General features: G+C 43.4%; 1 protein-coding gene across 3 annotated transcripts in view; it reads right to left on the bottom strand.

Annotated features, from left to right (window-relative positions):
- Window positions 1-20818, bottom strand: part of MPDZ (multiple PDZ domain crumbs cell polarity complex component) — a 136836-nt gene that overhangs the window by 11840 nt on the left and 104178 nt on the right. For all 3 annotated transcript variants that reach the window (XM_066604271.1, XM_066604270.1, XM_066604269.1), the window contains 6 exons: window positions 18496-18643; window positions 13883-13969; window positions 13197-13293; window positions 11595-11635; window positions 9857-9979; window positions 773-877 (listed from right to left, as the gene is read on the bottom strand). In XM_066604271.1, coding sequence (XP_066460368.1) covers window positions 773-877; window positions 9857-9979; window positions 11595-11635; window positions 13197-13293; window positions 13883-13969; window positions 18496-18643 — 601 coding nt within the window. The remainder of the gene's footprint in view (window positions 1-772; window positions 878-9856; window positions 9980-11594; window positions 11636-13196; window positions 13294-13882; window positions 13970-18495; window positions 18644-20818) is intronic.

Consider the following 20818-nt stretch of genomic DNA (forward strand, 5'->3'; position numbering starts at 1 on the left):
ATGAGCCCAGCTTTAACCATTACCGGACTTCTGGCATAACAGAGAACACAGACTGTGACTAAGTGCCTAACACGGTCATCACTAAAGGGTATAGGGGGCTTTTGAATCTGTAACATCCACCTTCTCCCTCTCTAGACAGCACTGTAAGGGTTCTTTTACAGGAACCGATCCTTCTTTGTACGAGTGGGTGAAACCTCTGCTAACTCGCTCGCTCTTGTGGTGCCTCTGTAGATGGTCAGATACATTGTTGGCTCGTTCAAATGAGAATCCTTCAGTTGCTGTATAAGTGGATGGAAGGGACTGAACGAGCGCCGTTTAATCCGAACGAGAAGTGAACGAGCCAACGATGATTTTTATGCCTGAAGAAACTGAGTGACGAACGAGAAGCGAACGATTCTTGTTGGCTGTTCAGTCGTTGGCTCGCGTTTAGATCGAACAATATCGTTCGCCTTTACTCGTCTGAACTGATTATTTCAGAAACACATACGCTTTTAACCCTAAAACTCCGGAGCAGTTTCTGAAATGTGTTTAGTCTTTCTAAATATTGGACTGTTTACTTAAGGAAGTTCCCCTGTAATATGTACGTTGTCTAACGGTGCTTCCTGGAACCTGCCAAAGTGTCAAGTAAAAACCCTATAAATATATATATATATATTTGAATAGTAGAGGTTGACGTAGCTCCATTGTTGATCCAGGAGGAAGCAGCTCTTGTTTTGACAATGGATTAACGTGATCTGCATGAATAACATTAAACAATGCTGGAGCACGGTACCTGCAGTTGGATTGTGCCCGTGGCGTTCTTCAGGAGGCTGACCGCCTGAGAGTGACTCATTCCTTCGGTTGACGTCCCACAAATGCTAACAATCCTGTCACCAACCTTTGTGCATCAAGAGAAATAAAAAAAAGTGGTTATAAAGAGAGAGAGAAAGAAAGCAAGCGTGCCAATCAGAGTCCTGGGTCACCATAGTAACACAATATACCCATTGTCAGAGAATTGTAGACTCGGATCGCAGAACTCCAGGCAAATACAGTGAGAGGAATAGATGTCATCATCCGTTTTATCAATGGGAACTGGTGTCTTCGGGTTTCATTAACAATTACTTTGTTATTTGAATGATTTCAGGCACATTTTAAAAGGAATGTGTCAGCTATATAAAGGAATGTGTCACCTATATAAAGGAATATGTCAGCTATATAAAGGAATATGTCACCTATATAAAGGAATATGTCACCTATATAAAGGAATGTCACCTATATAAAGGAATATGTCACCTATATAAAGGAATGTGTCACCTATATAAAGGAATGTGTCAGCTATATAAAGGAATGTGTCAGCTATATAAAGGAATATGTCAGCTATATAAAGGAATGTGTCACCTATATAAAGGAATATGTCAGCTATATAAAGGAATATGTCACCTATATAAAGGAATATGTCAGCTATATAAAGGAATATGTCACCTATATAAAGGAATATGCCAGCTATATAAAGGAATGTGTCACCTATATAAAGGAATATGTCACCAATATAAAGGAATATGTCAGCTATATAAAGGAATATGTCAGCTATATAAAGGAATGTGTCACCTATATAAAGGAATATGTCAGCTATATAAAGGAATATGTCAGCTACATAAAGGAATATGTCAGCTATATAAAGGAATATGTCAGCTATATAAAGGAATGTCACCTATATAAAGGAATATGTCACCTATATAAAGGAATGTCACCTATATAAAGGAATATGTCACCTATATAAAGGAATGTGTCACCTATATAAAGGAATGTGTCACCCATATAAAGGAATGTGTCAGCTATATAAAGGAATGTGTCAGCTATATAAAGGAATGTGTCAGCTATATAAAGGAATGTGTCAGCTATATAAAGGAATATGTCAGCTATATAAAGGAATGTGTCACCTATATAAAGGAATATGTCAGCTATATAAAGGAATATGTCAGCTATATAAAGGAATATGTCAGCTATATAAAGGAATGTGTCACCTATATAAAGGAATATGTCAGCTATATAAAGGAATATGTCACCTATATAAAGGAATATGTCACCTATATAAAGGAATGTCACCTATATAAAGGAATATGTCACCTATATAAAGGAATGTGTCACCTATATAAAGGAATGTGTCAGCTATATAAAGGAATGTGTCAGCTATATAAAGGAATATGTCAGCTATATAAAGGAATGTGTCACCTATATAAAGGAATATGTCAGCTATATAAAGGAATATGTCACCTATATAAAGGAATATGTCAGCTATATAAAGGAATATGTCACCTATATAAAGGAATGTGTCACCTATATAAAGGAATGTGTCACCCATATAAAGGAATGTGTCAGCTATATAAAGGAATGTGTCAGCTATATAAAGGAATGTGTCAGCTATATAAAGGAATATGTCAGCTATATAAAGGAATGTGTCACCTATATAAAGGAATATGTCAGCTATATAAAGGAATATGTCAGCTATATAAAGGAATATGTCAGCTATATAAAGGAATGTGTCACCTATATAAAGGAATATGTCACCTATATAAAGGAATATGTCAGCTATATAAAGGAATGTGTCACCTATATAAAGGAATATGTCACCTATATAAAGGAATATGTCAGCTATATAAAGGAATATGTCAGCTATATAAAGGAATATGTCAGCTATATAAAGGAATATGTCACCTATATAAAGGAATATGTCAGCTATATAAAGGAATATGTCAGCTATATAAAGGAATATGTCAGCTATATAAAGGAATATGTCACCTATATAAAGGAATGTGTCAGCTATATAAAGGAATGTGTCACCTATATATTGTGTATGAACTAAACCATATAGAGATGTCAAAACAGAATGAAACTTTCTCTGTGCGATTAGAACGCTGATACAAGTAAGTGGTTACAATATCAGAGCAAAAGGATCATATATTGAAGAACTCTGACCCCTTGAAGGGAGGCTCTAGTACCCTGTTGTACTGCCCCTAGCTTGGATACAAGATGTGATACAGGCGGGCATGGAGGCTCTAGTACCCTGTTGTACCGCCTCTAGCTTGGATACAAGATGTGATACGGGCAGGCATGGAGGCTCTAGTACCCTGTTGGGCTGCCCCTAGCTTGGATACAAGATGTGATACAGGTGGGCATGGAGGCTCTAGTACCCTGTTGGGCTGCCCCTAGCTTGGATACAAGATGTGATACAGGTGGGCATGGAGGCTCTAGTACCCTGTTGTACTGCCCCTAGCTTGGATACAAGATGTGATACAGGTGGGCATGGAGACTCTAGTACCCTGTTGTACTGCCCCTAGCTTGGATACAAGATGTGATACAGGTGGGCATGGAGGCTCTAGTACCCTGTTGTACCGCCTCTAGCTTGGATACAAGATGTGATACGGGCGGGCATGGAGCTCTAGTACCCTGTTGTACTGCCTCTAGCTTGGATATGGGCATGCATGGAGGCTCTACTACCCTGCTGTGCCACCTCTAGCTTGGATACAACATGTGATACGGGTGGGCATGTAGGCTCTAGTACCCTGTTGTACTGCCTCTAGCTTCGATATGGGTGGGCATGGAGGTAGTCACCCTTAAGGGGTATTCAGGCTTTTCACAAAAGGCAACCTATCCTCTGGACATCATTAGTTGATTGACGGGGTTCCATTGCTCAGGATCTCCATGCATCAGCTGTACAACCGGCCAGCTGTCAGTGCAGCATGGCAGGACATAGTAGTCAGAGGTCAGGGGAGGAAGAGAAAACGCCGGATTCCCTCCAACTGAAATCAATGAGATTGCTGCGTTTCTATGCTTGAGACCAGAATATCCGGACTATCCAGTATGATTAATAAATACAATAGGTTATTTTCAAATGACACATTTCCTTTAAAGGGGTATTCCAGTCAGAACATTTATCACCAGTCAGAACATTTATCACCTATACACTGGATCGATTAAGAGGGGACTTTTGTCCCCCACCCCCAAGATGCACAATCGCGGCGAGGAGATGTTTGATGGAAACAGCTGAGCATAGGCATTGTTTTGCAAGATTGTCCTTAAATATCAATTAGTAGTTTAATTCTGGACTTGCATATTGTTCAAGATGGGAAAAGTATGTGGCAAAAAAGTTCACTACGTTTGAATGGGGCTTTGAAAACTCTGGCGGGTGATCTGTGCCAATTCCGCAAATCAAATCCATCCGTGGACATGATGCCTTATGCAACATGCAGACATGGCAGATTTACAGTGTGAATTTGGAAATGGGGGGGCTTCAGTGAAAAACATTGAAGTGGAATTCAGGGCACACTGTGGATTTTTTCAAATTGCAGCATGCACATTATATTTTAGGTTTTTACAGCAGATTTCATGCTTTACAGCGGTAAAATGGTGATAAAGCAGAGGTCAGTCTTACAGATTACCTGCTACTATTTGTTAATGTACAGAATAGGTGATTTTGAGTTTTACAATATGTTTTATTAGCCTATTCTGTATATTTTTCTTACAAGCTGCTCTTCTGCTCTGAAGCCGGGGCTGAGAAATCCATCTACACCTATCTGCATAACAGTATACGGCGCTCCAGATGTGTCCGCACCTGCTCTCTATGGAACAGCTGCACACACAACTGTTCCCGTATTACAGTACATTAATAAGTGTCTCTATTATACACTCTGTCAAAAAACAACTAAATCGAGCACCTAGGAGTTGTCAGATTCTAATGAGACTTTGTGTGCATTTAATATAAGTGACTACAGTATCAGATCAAAAGGATCATTTAGTGTGGAAAACTAAACAATTGAAGGGAGGCTCTAGTACCCCGTTGTACTGCCTCAAGCTTGGATACAAGATGTGATACGGGCAGGCATGGAGGCTCTAGTACTCTGTTGTACTGCCTCAAGCTTGGATACAAGATGTGATACAGGCAGGCATGGAGGCTCTAGTACCCTGTTGTACTGCCTCAAGCTTGGATACAAGATGTGATACAGGCGAGCATGGAGGCTCTAGTACCCTGTTGTACTGCTACTAGCTTGGATACAAGATGTGATACAGGCAGGCATGGAGGCTCTAGTACCCTGTTGTATCGCCTCAAGCTTGGATACAAGATGTGATACAGGCAGGCATGGAGGCTCTAGTACCCTGTTGTACTGCTACTAGCTTGGATACAAGATGTGATACAGGCAGGCATGGAGGCTCTAGTACCCTGTTGTACTGCCTCTAGCTTGGATACAAGATGTGATACGGGCGGGCATGGGGGCTCTAGTACCCTGTTGTACCACCTCCAGCTTGGATACAAGATGTGATACAGGCGGGCATGGAGGCTCTAGTACCCTGTTGTACTGCTACTAGCTTGGATACAAGATGTGATACAGGTGGGCATGGAGGCTCTAGTACCCCGTTGTACCGCCTCCAGCTTGGATACAAGATGTGATACAGGCAGGCATGGAGGCTCTAGTACCCTGTTGTACTGCTACTAGCTTGGATACAAGATGTGATACAGGCAGGCATGGAGGCTCTAGTACCCTGTTGTACTGCCTCTAGCTTGGATACAAGATGTGATACGGGCGGGCATGGGGGCTCTAGTACCCTGTTGTACCACCTCCAGCTTGGATACAAGATGTGATACAGGCGGGCATGGAGGCTCTAGTACCCTGTTGTACTGCTACTAGCTTGGATACAAGATGTGATACAGGTGGGCATGGAGGCTCTAGTACCCCGTTGTACCGCCTCCAGCTTGGATACAAGATGTGATATGGGCGGGCATGGAGGCTCTAGTACCCTGTTGTACCATCTCTAGCTTGAATACAAGATGTGATACGGAAGGGGATGGAGGCTCTAGTACCCTGTTATACCGCCTCCAGCTTGGATACAAGATGTGATACGTGCGGGCATGGAGGCTCTGGTACCCTGTTGTATGGCCCAGGTGGCAGGCAATAAGTCAATATGACCATCCAGCTTCTCACATCCCAATAATGTGCCCCTCTCAGACTCCGGTAACGTGCTGAAGAGGCGTCTAGTGGTCAACAAGCTCTACACAAGTGGAAGAAGAGGTCACTACACACAAGGAGCCTCCGAGAGCCTCTTATAGGCAAAGGAGGAACCATTTTTAGGGCCTCCGATGACAAGACCGTTCATCTAATCACCACAACTCTCATCATTTACAGATCTGCCTGAGATATAACTGCATGCCAAGTTATGCTGCAAAATGACAATTTTTTCTAGGGATGCAATTCTTTTTTTTTCCTACGAGTGTAATAATTTATTTTCAAGAGCCCTGTGCCCCCCATCCCCATGTGTTTTACTTCTCTCCCACCCTACTAATATGCTGCCGTCCCCGGGAACTGTGAAGAAGACGTTCTATTCTGCAGACTGCCTTTCCCCTCGCAGCGCTCGCTCCCAGTCAGCCTCGATAGGGCAGGGGCTCAGTGCATCGGGCTGTGACATATAGTACTGTATATCCGATGCACTGAACAACTAAAATATATATAAATAAGGTGGATTTCTCCCTGTGACATATAAACACACTTCTAACCATAAAATACTGTCTGCGCCTCTTAGTTTTTGTTTTATAGGTATCATCATTCACATAACTCAAGAATGAAATTAAGTTTAACATTTCCTTCCCATGTAATTGTCTCTGAGAATTACTCCAAGTTCTTAAAAAGATGTCTGAAGGAACAAGATATGAAGTTTAGTGACGCTCTAGCTGGTGGATCTTCCCCAAGCTTATAAACCCAAAATTTCAAAGAAAACTGGAACAATTCTTCAGTGTTTTATCTTTGCAAAGTCATGGTAAAAATGGGAGAATGAATGAAGAGAAGAAAGCACTGGTGAAATCTGAGTTTATACTGCCATCTGGTGGTCAAGTCACAGTTTGCTAAACAGCTTTTACTTAAGTGTTATCGGAGTGTTACATTCCTAACAATGGAGGGAAAATTATTCTTAAAAAGGCAAATTCTGGTATAAAACAAGCACTGTTTGCCATAGTCATTCAGGAGATCTTCAGCGCCATGTCACTTCACGCATGTTGTTCAGTGTGACACACATCTGTATTGTTTATATATGGCCAAAGTCCGCAGGAATGGGGGGGGGGGGAGGGGGGGGGGAAGGATATTATTCCTACAGGTATTGTCCCACAAAGTGAAATTATCCCCTATCCACAGCATAGGGGAGAACTATCTGATTGGTGGGGGTCTATCCATTGGGATCCCCAACCATCATGAGAACAGGGGTCCTGAAGGTCCCTGTATGTATGCAGCGGTGGTCTTGCATTAACCCTACTGCTCTATTAATTTCAATGGGAGTTCAAGCACTTGTTTATTTCCAGCACTCCCACTGAAATGTTTTGGTGCAGTTTTTTTTTTTTTTTAACTTAAAACCAGGAATGAACTTAAGACAAGTGTAAGAAGTAGCTATGCTTTATATTTTCCCTCCCTTCATCATGTGCACTTGACTTTGGCTTCAAAAACGGCATCACAAAGACTAGTCAAAGCCTGCATATACATGGCCACTAGAGATGAGCGAGCCTACTCGGCCACGCCCCTTTTTCGCCCGAGTACCGCGATTTTCGAGTACTTCCGTACTCGGGCGAAAAGATTCGGGGGGCGCTGTGGGTGAGTGGGGGGTTGCAGCGGGGAGTGGGGGGGAGAAGGAGAGAGAGAGGGCTCCCCCCTGTTCCCCGCTGCTACCCCCCGCTCCGTCACGCCTCCCCCCGCCCCCTGAATCTTTTCACCCGAGTACTGAAGTACTCGAAAATCGCGGTGCTCAATCGAGTAATTACTCGAAACGAGTATATTCGCTCATCTCTAATGGCCACCCTTAGGATCTAAATGACCATTTACTGATATATATATAACCCCTTTTTCATATGTTCAATATTGTAATGCACAAAGAGAGATGGATATTTGGGACTTGGGCAGAAAAGTGACAAATTAGGTTTAACACTAAGGTTCTGCCCATGGGCAGGGAAATACATGTCACCATTACACAGTAAATGGGAAACTACTGGGAACACTGACATGGCAGAGGACTTGGGGATTTAAGTTAACGTTAAGCTTAACTGGGGCAACCAGTGTCAGGCGGCTGCAGCCAAGGCACATAGTATCATGGGGGGCATCAAAACAGGTCTAGGGGCACATGAGGAGAACATTGTTCTTCCTCTTTACAAGTCACTGGTCAGACCACACATGGAATATCGTGGACAGTTTTTGGCAGCGGTACTCAGGAGGACATATCAGAGCTGAAGCGGGTACAAAGGCTGGCAACTAAAGTAATAAATAGAATGGACAGGCTACAATACCCAGAGAGGTTAGCAAAATCGGGACGTCTGAGCAGCGACCTAATAACTATGTATAAATACATCAGGGGACAATACAGGGATCTCTCCCATCATCTATTTATACCCAGGAGGGCGCCCTCTACATCTAGAGGAAAGAAGGTTTCTACACCGATATAGAAGGGGGTTCTTTACTGTAAGAGCAGTAAAACTATGGAACTCTCTGCCTGAGGCGATTTCTTCCTGCGACTTCTGTGCAATTCTGAGATGGACAGAACTCGCCGGGAAAAAGAAACCATTCATTTGAGTGGGATAATTCACACAAACGATTCTTCTCTTGGACCAATATTCCGCGTTAGAATGACTGCTGCATGTCCTATTTTTGGGCGATTCTTCATTGAATGGGCGAATCAACCATTATTTTCTATGAAAGCATGAAAAAAAAAACGCATCGCACTCAAATGCCATGAACTTTACATGTGAGTGAGGCATTTTTAACACAAGTTGGTATGAAAAACATGAGTGAAAAACACAATGAAACAGCAGGAAAAAAATCGCACTGGAAAACGGTTAGTTTTTCACTGACCAAAACTGCCCTCACCTGTGTGAATACAGCCTTAGCCTCCTCCACACAGGCGTTTTTGTACAGCGGTTAGTGCTAAGCTAAATGCTGTACAACTGTCCCATTAATTTCAATGGGGCTGCTAAAAACACAGCATTTTCAACGCTACACTTTAAAAAGCGATGCATGTTCCATCTTTGGCCGTTTTCAGGACTGCGTCATCCATTGAAATGAAAACGTGGCACAAATTGGCGCCGCATTTTTGACTGCGCTAAACACAGCGCTAGCTATACTACCTAAAAAAAAACGTTACCCACCTAGCTGGTGCCAGGTCACTTGTTATCCCCGACAGAGCATCTCTTTTTGATGTTAAGGGGTTTGAAGACCCCACCTCCAGCAAGAGAGATTGCTCTGATTCCTCGAGCGCTGGCTCAACCAATCAGAGCCCGTGCTTGATGAATAATCACAGCCATTCTTTGAAGGCAGGGAGGGACCCGGACGGCGCCTGCTGGGTGACACTTGCTTTTTTTCCAGCTTTCTTCGTTACACTCAACAAGTTGTCAATTCAGGGATTATTCCGTCCACCAGATTTGGAGTTGAGAAGAATTTTTTTTCCCTAAAATGAGGAAATTGGCTTCTACCTTTTGGGTCCTTTGGCGTTCCTCTGGATCAACATTGCAAGATAGTAGCCTGACCTGGTGGACGTGTGTCTGTTTTCAGCCTTACATATTAATGTAATATCGCCAGTATCCTCAATGTATGGTAGATGCGTCGGCGTTCAGCAGTATTTTGCCCCGTGCCCTCCCATATCATGCATTCTGCTTTTTCTGCCCTTGTACCGCTATATTAGTAAGTATGGCCCTTTTCTGTCATTTTGTGCCAGAAGCAGCACAAAAACCATCATCATGTATTCTCGGGAGCCATCCCAGAAACGTCTATTACATACAAAACTGTACATTACTTATTATATTGATGACACCCAACCAATCACTAAACAACAAACCGGTAGCTGACAATATACCTACCCTTAGCTTCTGTGTTTGGGCCACAACTCCATTTGCATGCATCATGGCTATAAAAATCGGCACATCTCCCAAAGGGCTGCCAACTCCACCGGCAATGCTGATACCTAGCGAATCTGAAGGGCCCTGCGGAAATGACGGCATAATGATGGATAACCTTCTATGTACAATCAATGATTGCTATTTTGACCTTTCTGCGTTAAATTTAAAGCGGCTGTATCAGATTAGATAAACATGGCTGCCTTCCTACAAGGATAGCTCCACTTTGGTCCATCGATGTGGTCTGATGCTGCAACTCAGCCCCATTCAAATGAAAGAGCCTGAGCTGCAGTATCGCTCGCAAGCCATGGACAAGAGTGGCGCTGTTTCTGGAAGAAAGCGGCCATGTTTTTTTAATTTGATGCAACCCCTTTAACAGACTAGAATTCGTTACATTTAGGCGGCAATATTGTATAACATACTCTGTAAAGCATTTATGAACCTACTCTTCGGAAGTGTAGCTAGCTCCTGGGTCCAAAAACAAAAACCAGAAACTGGGCACCTCATTTACTATGTGCCATTTAGAATACGGATATCTTCATAGGTTAGGGTCACCTGGAATATCTTCTTAATGAAAGGAGATACAAGTAAGAAACTTTGCAGATCACTTAGATGGGTGAGGGAAAACTTGTAGGCACTAAGGTGGACTGTCGACCATCCATAGCACATGATTCAACATAACTTTATTAATACTCAATATGACATCATACATAACTTGAAAACAGTTGCAGTTTTTGAAAATTACTGCACCAATCAATTTCTTCTGAAATGCTACTCTTAAATCATGTATATCCTATGACCCGCTTTCCATTGGCTTTTCTTGGGCAGAATCCAAGATAGCTGACAGGCATCAGTGTCAAAAACTTTCCCCCTACCCATCTACTGGAAGCGTTCTACAACGTTTCCTACTTGCTTCACTTTTTGTTCAGAAGATATTCTGGGTGGCCCTGACTTTTGGATCGTCCTGTACGCACATAGGCATACCCACTTACTATGGCATACTAGAATCTCAGACTGCAAGCAGCACTACATGTATTCCAGTAATAGTGAACAGAAACTGAAAATAGTTCCTTGTGGAGTCTATGTCAGGCTTAAAGGGATTTTTCAGGATCAGAAAAAAATTTAATGGGCAACGAATGTTGTGAAATGTAGAAACAAGGCCTACTCCCCTCCTTGAATGGCCCCATAGTCCAGGGCAAGCCAAGCCAAAAACCTACTGCATGCTGATGATTGGCAAACACCCCGAAACAGCTGTCTATGTATGGATTCTGGCTTGGCTTTCAATTCGCAGTCATTGTTACAAGGCTTGTATAAAGAGTCTAACATTGACTTGCAGGAATGCTGCCTTCCAATAGGTAGCGCTGCAGAGGTATTATTCCATCTCCCTTATTTGCACAATGCCATGAACGGCACATGATCGCTGACTGTGTACAAGGAATGGCACTTCACTACAGCAGCTTCTGGGATTGGATCGGAAGAAATCATGGAACAAAACTATAGGACCATTTAAGGAGTAGAGTATGGCTTTTTTTTTTACATTTTACAAAATTCCCTGATTTTTTTTTTAGTCCCAGAAACCCATTTTTATGAAGCATTTGCCACAGCAGAGCAGGAACAGCCTGGCTATAAGCCTCCGACTGACTACCCCACTACTACTACCAGCTGTAAAGAAATATATATTATTCTTATATATAGAGCGTACCTTTATGATTTCCACGGTCCTTAGTCCTTGGATGTCAGGAGCTGGGGAGGAAAAAAAAGTTGATGTGAAGTAAACAATGGATTACGGTATAATGCGCCTGGAACGGAGCCAGACTACTAGAAGTTGGGAAGACAAGGTGACCCTCCAAGTAGCTCCGTTTTGTAAGAAGAATAGCAATACCCAGTCACTTGTGCGGGAAGGAGCTGTCAGCTCATTTTTCAGTTTTTGTTGTTTAAGACAATTTGTACTAAACACGTTCTTGCTTGTGACACACTTACAATGCTGCAGTAAAGGCAGTTTAACCTAAATACGTTCGGGATTAAAAAAAAAAAAAATCTTTTATCTTTTAACTAAAACATAACTTGTAGCAATGAACGCTCACTTGTATCTCAAAGCCAAAAACTAAAGATCACATGACCAACACCAGCTTAAAGGACGATAAATATATTACTAGAATACAAGCAGGACTAGCCGTTCTATGAAAGTGCGCTCACCTTCAACCAGTATGAAGATGTTATTTATCTGTTCTTGGGAAAGCTGGGTGATAACACACTGATGCTCAGAGCCCCGTGTGGCGCAGAGTAGAGCCCCGTGTGGCGCAGAGTAGAGCCCCGTGTGGCGCAGAGTAGAGCCCCGTGTGGCGCAGAGTAGAGCCCCGTGTGGCGCAGAGTAGAGCCCCGTGTGGCGCAGAGTAGAGCCCCGTGTGGCGCAGATAAAAAAAATTTTCTGAAAGTGCTGCGGAATATGTTGGCACTATACAAATAAGATTTTTATTTTTTTTCCAAGCCTTGCTTTTGAGTCTATAAACTGTGCAGAATAATCTGAATGGAGATGTGCTGATCACCACCCAGTTTTCTCCGAAACAGATATTTTTAAAAATGCGTTTTGTCACCTAAATGTAGATAAAAAGTGAGGTGAACACACAATAAGACAGATTAGGACCCTGAGAATTGACTGCAGAGAAGCTGAAGCACAAGGACATCCCTGGGCTTCTAGTCACTACTTCATTGATTCTAGGAGAGAATGGTCTGCTGCACTGAGGCACCCACGAGACCGCGCACAACGTGATATATGGCCTTGTAATGCACTCCTGGCATGGATGTCTGCTCCGTGCATGAGCCTACGTGCAAGACACATGTAACTGAACTATTCCCCTTCATAATCCTATTAGCAGTCTGGGCCAAATCCTAGCAAGTGTGCCCCATCTCCGACATAGCAGACTGCATCTAACATACAAAAGGCTGAAATCTAAAGAGCCTAAGGATGCTTTCATATGGGCAGATCATCTGCCTGTGCTAATGAGCACTCAGATCGTTAGTCAGCACTCATTTCTTTTGTCTACACAGGCAGATTATCTGCTCTATGGGGACAGAAGATGGTCATTACAATCATTCAATCCCTTCCTGCCATCCTTGGTGGGCTGCACATCTTGCTGTACACTCGGAGAGATGTGCGGCTGACCAGTGAGCCAAAAGGGTTAGCTCGCTGGTTGGCATATTTACATGGTTTAACCATCAGGCATACAAGCACTCCAGCCTGATAATTGGACTGCAGAAATAGAGGGCCCCCTAGAATCTGACAAGTTTTGATGAGGAGACTTACTTTCGTTCTTCTTGAAGATATTCTCACCCGACTCAGCTGCTGAAGAACCAGATGGCAGAAAATTGAATGACGTAAGACCACCGCTGCCGTCACTGACCTGCAATAAGGAGGTAAAAACAGATTTACCAGAAGCTTTGGCGAGATTTCATACATTTAACTCCTCACTAAACCATTGGTCAGCAGTCAAGAGAAAAACTTTTTAGGCTGGGTTCACAAGGGCCGTCCGGAATGTCGCCGCGGCAAATCCGCATGGTCGCTAATCCCGGGATTTTTTCAGAAATCTCATCCACACAGGACGGCAAATCCACTGCGGCAAACCGGCAGAAGCCGCCGCTGCAGCGCAGATTTGCCGGCCGCAGCATGTTCATTTTTTTTTCTTCCGCTGTGGCCAAACCGCGAGATTTCCGTCGAGAATCTGCCCCGTGTGAACCCAGCCTTACAAGTCCAATATGTTATTACTTACAAACACGTAAAAGGTTTCTGAGGGGTCTCAAACGGAGAGGTATTGGAAAAAGTAATCACTGGACATTTCCGTTATTTTTATCCTAGGTAGTTATCGTCTCCTTACATGGCTGATAACAGAGTACACCAGGCTGCATTCAGCTCCAGTGCATATGGATTGAGGTTCAACATTATCTCCAATGTTCTATTTCCTCCCAGCAAGTCAGAAAATACCTAGTACTCACTTGACTGCCTTGTGAAGTCCTCCTTTCAGAGTGAAATGGCCCAGCTTTAATTCTTCCAACCTCTAATGTGACCGTACCCAGGGAGCACTTGGAAAAACATAAGCAATGCACATTAATGTAAAAGAGGTCCATATCAAAATAGCTTTCACCTTCTTGTTTGTCTGAAGCCGTGACCTCTGTAATATCCACTTTTTGGAATAATCATGATGTGGCTCAAAGCTGTTAAATGAATGTACACTCCTTATGTCATCAATATAACGGTACTGATATATATATATATATATATATATATAAAGGGAGAAGTTAAACACATGAGATTACTGCAAATCTGTGTATTTATGTATGGAATGAAAACACTTTACAGAGAAAGATTTCAAACATGGCGACTAGCTGAAGCCACCACTAGAGGGAGCATGAGGGCTTACTGCATACTGTCATACCGCTACACTGGGCTCCTTAAGGAGGACGTGTCACTGAAGAGAAGCAGTGGAGCTGCCTGTATGGCTCTGCAGCCGCGGCTTCACTGGCTCTAGCCCCATTATTTATATACTTACCTACCTTTGTCCAGATGGGCTCTTCTTAGGTCCAACTCTATGTGTCAAGTGGGCGCTCCCCACTGCTCATGCTCAATGGGTGATTTCAGACTTGATTGAGAGACTTGACATACTAAAGGGTGCCAGACCCAAGAAGAGCCCAACTGGGTGAAGGTAGGAGAGTATGGAAAAGAAAACTAACAGGGATAAAGTCAGCGGGGCCGATGTTGTGGAGCCATGCAGGCAGCTGCCTCATTTTATCCAGTGACAGGTCCTGGAATGTGAATGTGCCATTAGATAATGACCTATTGTATAAACCAAGAGGTTATACATATTTAAGAATATTTGGTGATTTTTTTTTTTTAATTTTTGACATCATATTAAAATTGAAAAAAAAAATCCTAAACAGTTTTAGTTTTCAAATCATTATGTTGCAGGCAGGATTACAACGGAAGGTAACCTCTAAATATAGAGATTACAGGATCCACCATGGTCTCCGTTCACCTACTTCTGCAGAGGTCACCTTCCTAAACCAGTTTCCAATAGAAGTCAATGGGTCAGTTCCTGTCCATTGTGCAAATGCTTCATGAGGCATTTTCCAGGATTTAACTTTTATGGGCTTATCCTTAGGATAGGTAATCCAGAGGAGATCAGCGAGGGTCTGCCGCTCACGACCCCCCCCCCCCCCTGATCAGCTGATTGCTGGAGCTGCTATGCTGCTGTAAGAGCACAGCGCTGTACATGCTGCAGTGTCCCAGAAATGGCACTGGAGGCACAGCTCCAATTAAAGTGAATGGGAATTGTACCTGCATTACCCTTCCTGGCAGCTGCAGTGAGTATGGATCTGTGAGTTCTGGACAAGACATCAGTTCTGTACACTAGAATAGTGGGCCCAGTGACCAGGGGATTGATAGGGGTGTCAGGTGATAGTCTACACACCGACCACCTATCATGGGGATGGGTTTTCACAACCCTGGAAAACCCCTTTAACTGTTTAGATGACTGTCAATACACCACAACCAAGGCAACAAAAACTTCCAGATAAAAACTTAGAAAGTTTATATTTTTCTAATTCTTTAAAATGCAATGCCCATTTCACCCACCAGGGTTGGTCTAGCCCAGCATAGTTGTCCCTTGCTAGGTATAATTAGTATTGCCAAAGTCGTAGCAACCTAAACTATAAAATCCCCATTTTACTTATAGCACAAGGTGAATGCAGTATTTAAAAAAAAAAAAAGACAGACAGCGATCAAAAAGTCTTTACATACAACCAAAATGGTACCCGCGAAAACTACAACTTGCCCTGCAAGAAAACAAGCTCCCATACAGCTGTGTCAACAGAGAAATAAAAATGTCAAGTGTCTATGAATACAGCGACAAGACAAAAAAAAATTGTTAAGCATCATTATTGTAGAAAACTTTTGAAACAATACAAAAAAAAAAAACTATATAAAATTTGGCCCAATGGTGTAGATAATAAATGTATCATATTATTTATATCGCGCGGTAAACACTGCGAAAAACAAAGATGAAAGAAAACAATAGCGATACGGCTGCGCCCTCCCAAGAAAACTAACAATCCATAGAAGTTTTACAAGAGGCATGACTGCCATCTCCAGACATCCTGACGAGATGAATGGAGGAGCAGCGCTATGTACAAGTGACCGTTCATACAAATAATTGGTGGCGCTCCGACCCTCACCGATCAGACCCTTGTCACCTATTCAGAGGATGGGTAATCCGTTATTTTAGTGGGACAACCCCTTTAATAACCAGTTGCCGTAAGCACTAAAGATTGTGTCCATCAAGTCCAACTACTCCATTCTTATATTTTCCCTCAAGGTCTATCAGAGGAGCAGCGCCCCCTGTGCACGGGTGCAGCTACTGCTACATTCCCCGGCTGTGAACAGCTATATGTATACATGGGGAGCACTGGGCGCAGTATGTCCATCCTGAGCTCTGTGCATTAAATGTTGACAAAATAGTGGAAGACACAAAGATCAAGTTCTGGTTGAGTCGTGGCTACAATCTCCTAAAATAACTGCGTGGGGAATCAATAGGATTATTAAACAGGGCCTTCTGAGATTCTAGTTATTGCTGCTCTTTATTTTATGTTCTGCCATCTGGAGTCATCAGATGTAACTTGCTATTATTATCCAGTTATGGATCTCCTGAGTCATTGAGTATATGATTACAGCCATTCTATTCAAGCCATTTTGGTTTTAATAAGCCTCCTCCCCTAGTTTCATGATTTAACAATAGGGCCTAATGGAGAGAAATGGCAGTTGATGGCGCACTTCTGGGGGTAAAGACAAAAAGGTGCCAAAAGAATTAAGTGTGAAGCGACCAGTAAGTGATAGCCGGCTTTCATGTTGATTATTGTTTACAGGGATTACAAACCTCTCCGTTCACATAAAAAGCTTCTTTCTATTATAGGCCGGCTCCGGCGCACGGCGCTTTACAGAAACATTCCCAAATTGAATGACAATCTATTGAATGTTATTGGGATTAAAAACATATTTACAAGCCTTCCGCACCGATCGCTGCTAAACATGGAGACTAATAACGCCTTGTGAGAAATAAAGCCAGATTACTACTTAGTGCCGGGAAAGTTCCAATAGTCGGAACCTGAGCTCCCCGAAAGAAATCCCTTGTCACAACACAAAGGAGATCTCTGTACTCTCCGCTGCTGCGGTATGGGGACATGTCTGCGATACATAATGTAAGTGCAAAAAGAAAAGTATACAGCAACATATCTAGATTATATATATCTGTATATAGAGGTGTGTGTACACACAATAATATTATATAGATATATTAGCAAGGCAGCGCTTGAACCAATCACAGCCATCACGTTGTGGAGGCGGGATTTATAAATTGGCCAATCAATGTCGCGGTTTAGCCAATTCATTAATCCCGCCTCCACAAAGTGATGGCTGTGATTGGTTCATACAGTGCTGCATTAATTGACTGAGCAGCGGCATTGCTTGGCCAATTCATAAATCCCACCTCCACAACGCGATGGCTGTAATTGGTTCTCGAGCGCTTACCAGCCAATCAATGCTAAGCAGCATTCGAGAACCAATCGGATCCATCGCTTACTGGAGGCGGGATTTACGAATCCTGTAACCAGGAAGCAAGCCCCTGTGGGCTGCCCAGCACTGCAGGAAGCCTGCCGTAGCTCCAAAGAGTAGTGAGAGGGACGCAGACCGAACATGCTAGGTAAGTATAATCAGGCACATCCCCTGAAATTAAAAACCTAGTGCCTCTTTTGGGACAAAAATTAATATAAGACAGGGTATTATTTTCAGGAAAACATGGTAGATGTTTAGAACAAAATTATCTACTTAAGGCAGTTTTCACAAGGCAGATAAAAATCGCACATGATGTGTGTGTTACAAGATGCAGAAATCTCACACTAATATGAACCCCATTCTTTTAAATGTGGTCATACATGTGAAAGAGTTTTTCCTGCATCAAAGCGTTGCAAAAAAATTGCGGCATGTATCTTTGGCGTCTTCGTGGAACACCTCGCATGACCTATTGTTTTCAATGGGGCCATCACAGCATCGCACGACGTGCGAGGTGCAGCTTTACCCATTGAAAACAATGGGAAACACTCTCTGAAGGCGGTTTCAACACAAAAATGCCTTGTATCCGCGGGGACATCGCAGGTTGGTTACGCAATATAGGGCTGAGTTTCATGCCCCGTTATCGCACTCGCCCGTGTGAAATTAGCCTAAAGAGTAACTGCACTTTTCACAAACTTTTGACATGTCGAAGCTTCTATATAGTCCTATATAGAGGGGAAGGCTTCAGCGGCAAACAGGGGTCAAAACTGAAGACCGCCGAGGGGGGGCAGCGCAAGGTTGAGCGCTGCAACCCCCTTGTTCTTGCGATCAGAACGGGACCCTCACCGATCAAACCTTTTAACATGTCTCTATGACATGCCAAAGTTCGTGAAAAGTGCTGCTACTCTAAGTTTAAAGCTGGCAACGACCAAAGTGCACAATACAAGCAGGTTATCTAAATGACCAAGACCAACGGTTGACGATGGAGGTCTCTGTATGGAAAGGTTACCTTTAAGAGTGCTGCCACGGCTTCCTGGGTAGCGTTCCTCACATCCTCCCCGTTGACGGATAATATTTGATCGCCTTGCAACAGCCTTCCATCGGTCTCTGCTATTCCTCCTTTCACAATATCTGAGACAAATACTCCAGTATCATTCCTGAGGTGGGGGAAAGTGCAACGATAACACATAAGCTCTACATAGATAATCCTATGCAAAATATACGTCATATATGCAATAGCACAATTACTACTGCATGACCTGACATTACATATTTAACAGAGAAACAAGCAGCATTGAGGTGGTTACAAATGCGACGAGTCAGTCTGACAGCGACGTCATAACTAACCGGAAGCATTTAATGCTCCCATTGCGTAATGTAAATGGGACCCAACATCTTGGGGCTGCTATCGCATCCATAAAATACCTGCATACGGATGAGTAATCTGAACGGGCTGTACTCTAGACATCCTATTTGGCTTTACAAGTCACTTTGCACTAAAATAAGACCTAAAAAAAGCAGTATGATAAAAAAAACGGTAAATGTGGTTGAAAGTAGAATATCGGCTACTCCATCCCGAGTGGTATAGTCCAGTAGAGTCGTCATATCTGATCAAGTGTTACATCATTATGGATGAAAATCCCTATGACCTTCAGAAATGGAATGCTTTATGCCACATGAGGTTATGTCACTTGAGTGGAATCTTCACTGAGGCCTAATATTGTCACATGCTTGATGGGGAACAGTCGTGCGGACCTTACCCCCCAGCAGTTTAGGATGCGCTCCGTTCTTACAGAGCTCGCTCTATTTAAACGGCTGTAGCTCCGATTCTATCAGGTCTACCACATACTTTTTAAAGTTAAGATTCTTGGCTTTAAAAATGACATAAAAACATGTCCGTAAGCCCTTCGAGAAGCGGCATTAAGGCCTCATGTCCACGGGGAAAATCAGATCCGCTGCAGATTCTACATGTAGAATCTGCAGCGGGTCCCTCCTGCCCCGCGGACATGAGGGCTGAAAATAGCAATTTAAAAGCATTTACCTTTCCGTAGCGGACGGCGAAGATCAGCTGTTCCTCACGCCCGGATCTTCATTTTCGGCCGGCGGATGAATTCCTGACGCCGGCGGCACATCGCCGGCACGTCGTCGACGTGCCGCGCGCATGCGCCGGGCACATCCGCCGAGCCGAAGCAAGGGAGATGCAGCCGTGAGGAAGAGCAGAGCTTCGCGGCCCGCTGCGGGTGAGTAAATGCTTTAAATTCCTATTTTAGGTCTCCCGCGGATCCGGACGGCTTCCATAGGCTTCAATAGAAGCCCGCGGGAGCCGTCCCCGCGGGAGACCCGCATGAAAATGGAGCATGGTCCAGATTTTTTCATGCTCCATTTTTTTTTAAATCACTTTTATTGACGATCCGCGGGTATTTATGTACCCGCGGGTGGTCAATGCATCCCTATGGGGTGCGGATCCGCGCGCGGGAGATCCGCTGCGGATTTTAAATGTCATTTTGCCCGTGGACATGAGCCCTAAAGGTGTTTGGGAGTTGGGAATACTGAGTTTACAGCTGTCATTTTTAATCAGTGTGCAGAGGAGAAAGGGAGGGTGAACAGTGGGTAGCAGAGAAGATCTGGGACTAAGGTTGGGACATCGAAAACCACTATATCGCTAATGCTTTGGCGATACTTTCCATCGATATTGTTATGTCCGATATATCGGTAACATCGATAGTTTAAGGCGATATAATATCGATTTTTGTCAAGAAGAAACGTGTCTTTTGATCTAGTGGCCATATTATCTTTCTGTATATTCTGCCCTTTCCTTTGTGTTGGTACAGGATGTAGTTTTGCTCGAGGCACTAATGAACTTATAAACAAGTTCTAGAAACTTCTGGAAAGTGTCAGGTGACTCCTTGTCACCAATGAGGTTTGCTCCAGGCAAAACGACTCTCAGAAAAAGTGGGGTCTTCGGCCCCTTCTCCACATGCGTTTGTTCATCACGTTAGACGATGCTCTGAACGCTTGCTTCTAATGCGATGGCTGTGGGCAATGCTTTCTAAATGAAACCATTTCCACATGCAGATGGAGGGCTGCGTGAACGCATGAAGGTCGCGTCCAGAAAAAGAGACGCGATATGTCGTGCGTTCAGCGTCTAACGTGAACGCAGTGCCCATAAAAAAGATAGGAGACCCATCTAACGCAATTACAATTGCGTGCAGGGCACTGCGTTCACGTTACCAGGCCCTGCATTGTTTACAAGAGACAGTTGGTCCCTCAGCGGCAACTTGAAAAAATGTAGGGCACGCAGGCCCACAAACACACAGAGATCATGCTCACAT

This window comes from Eleutherodactylus coqui, chromosome 5 (genome assembly GCF_035609145.1).
Source record: "Eleutherodactylus coqui strain aEleCoq1 chromosome 5, aEleCoq1.hap1, whole genome shotgun sequence".
NCBI classification, from domain to species: Eukaryota; Metazoa; Chordata; class Amphibia; order Anura; family Eleutherodactylidae; genus Eleutherodactylus; species Eleutherodactylus coqui.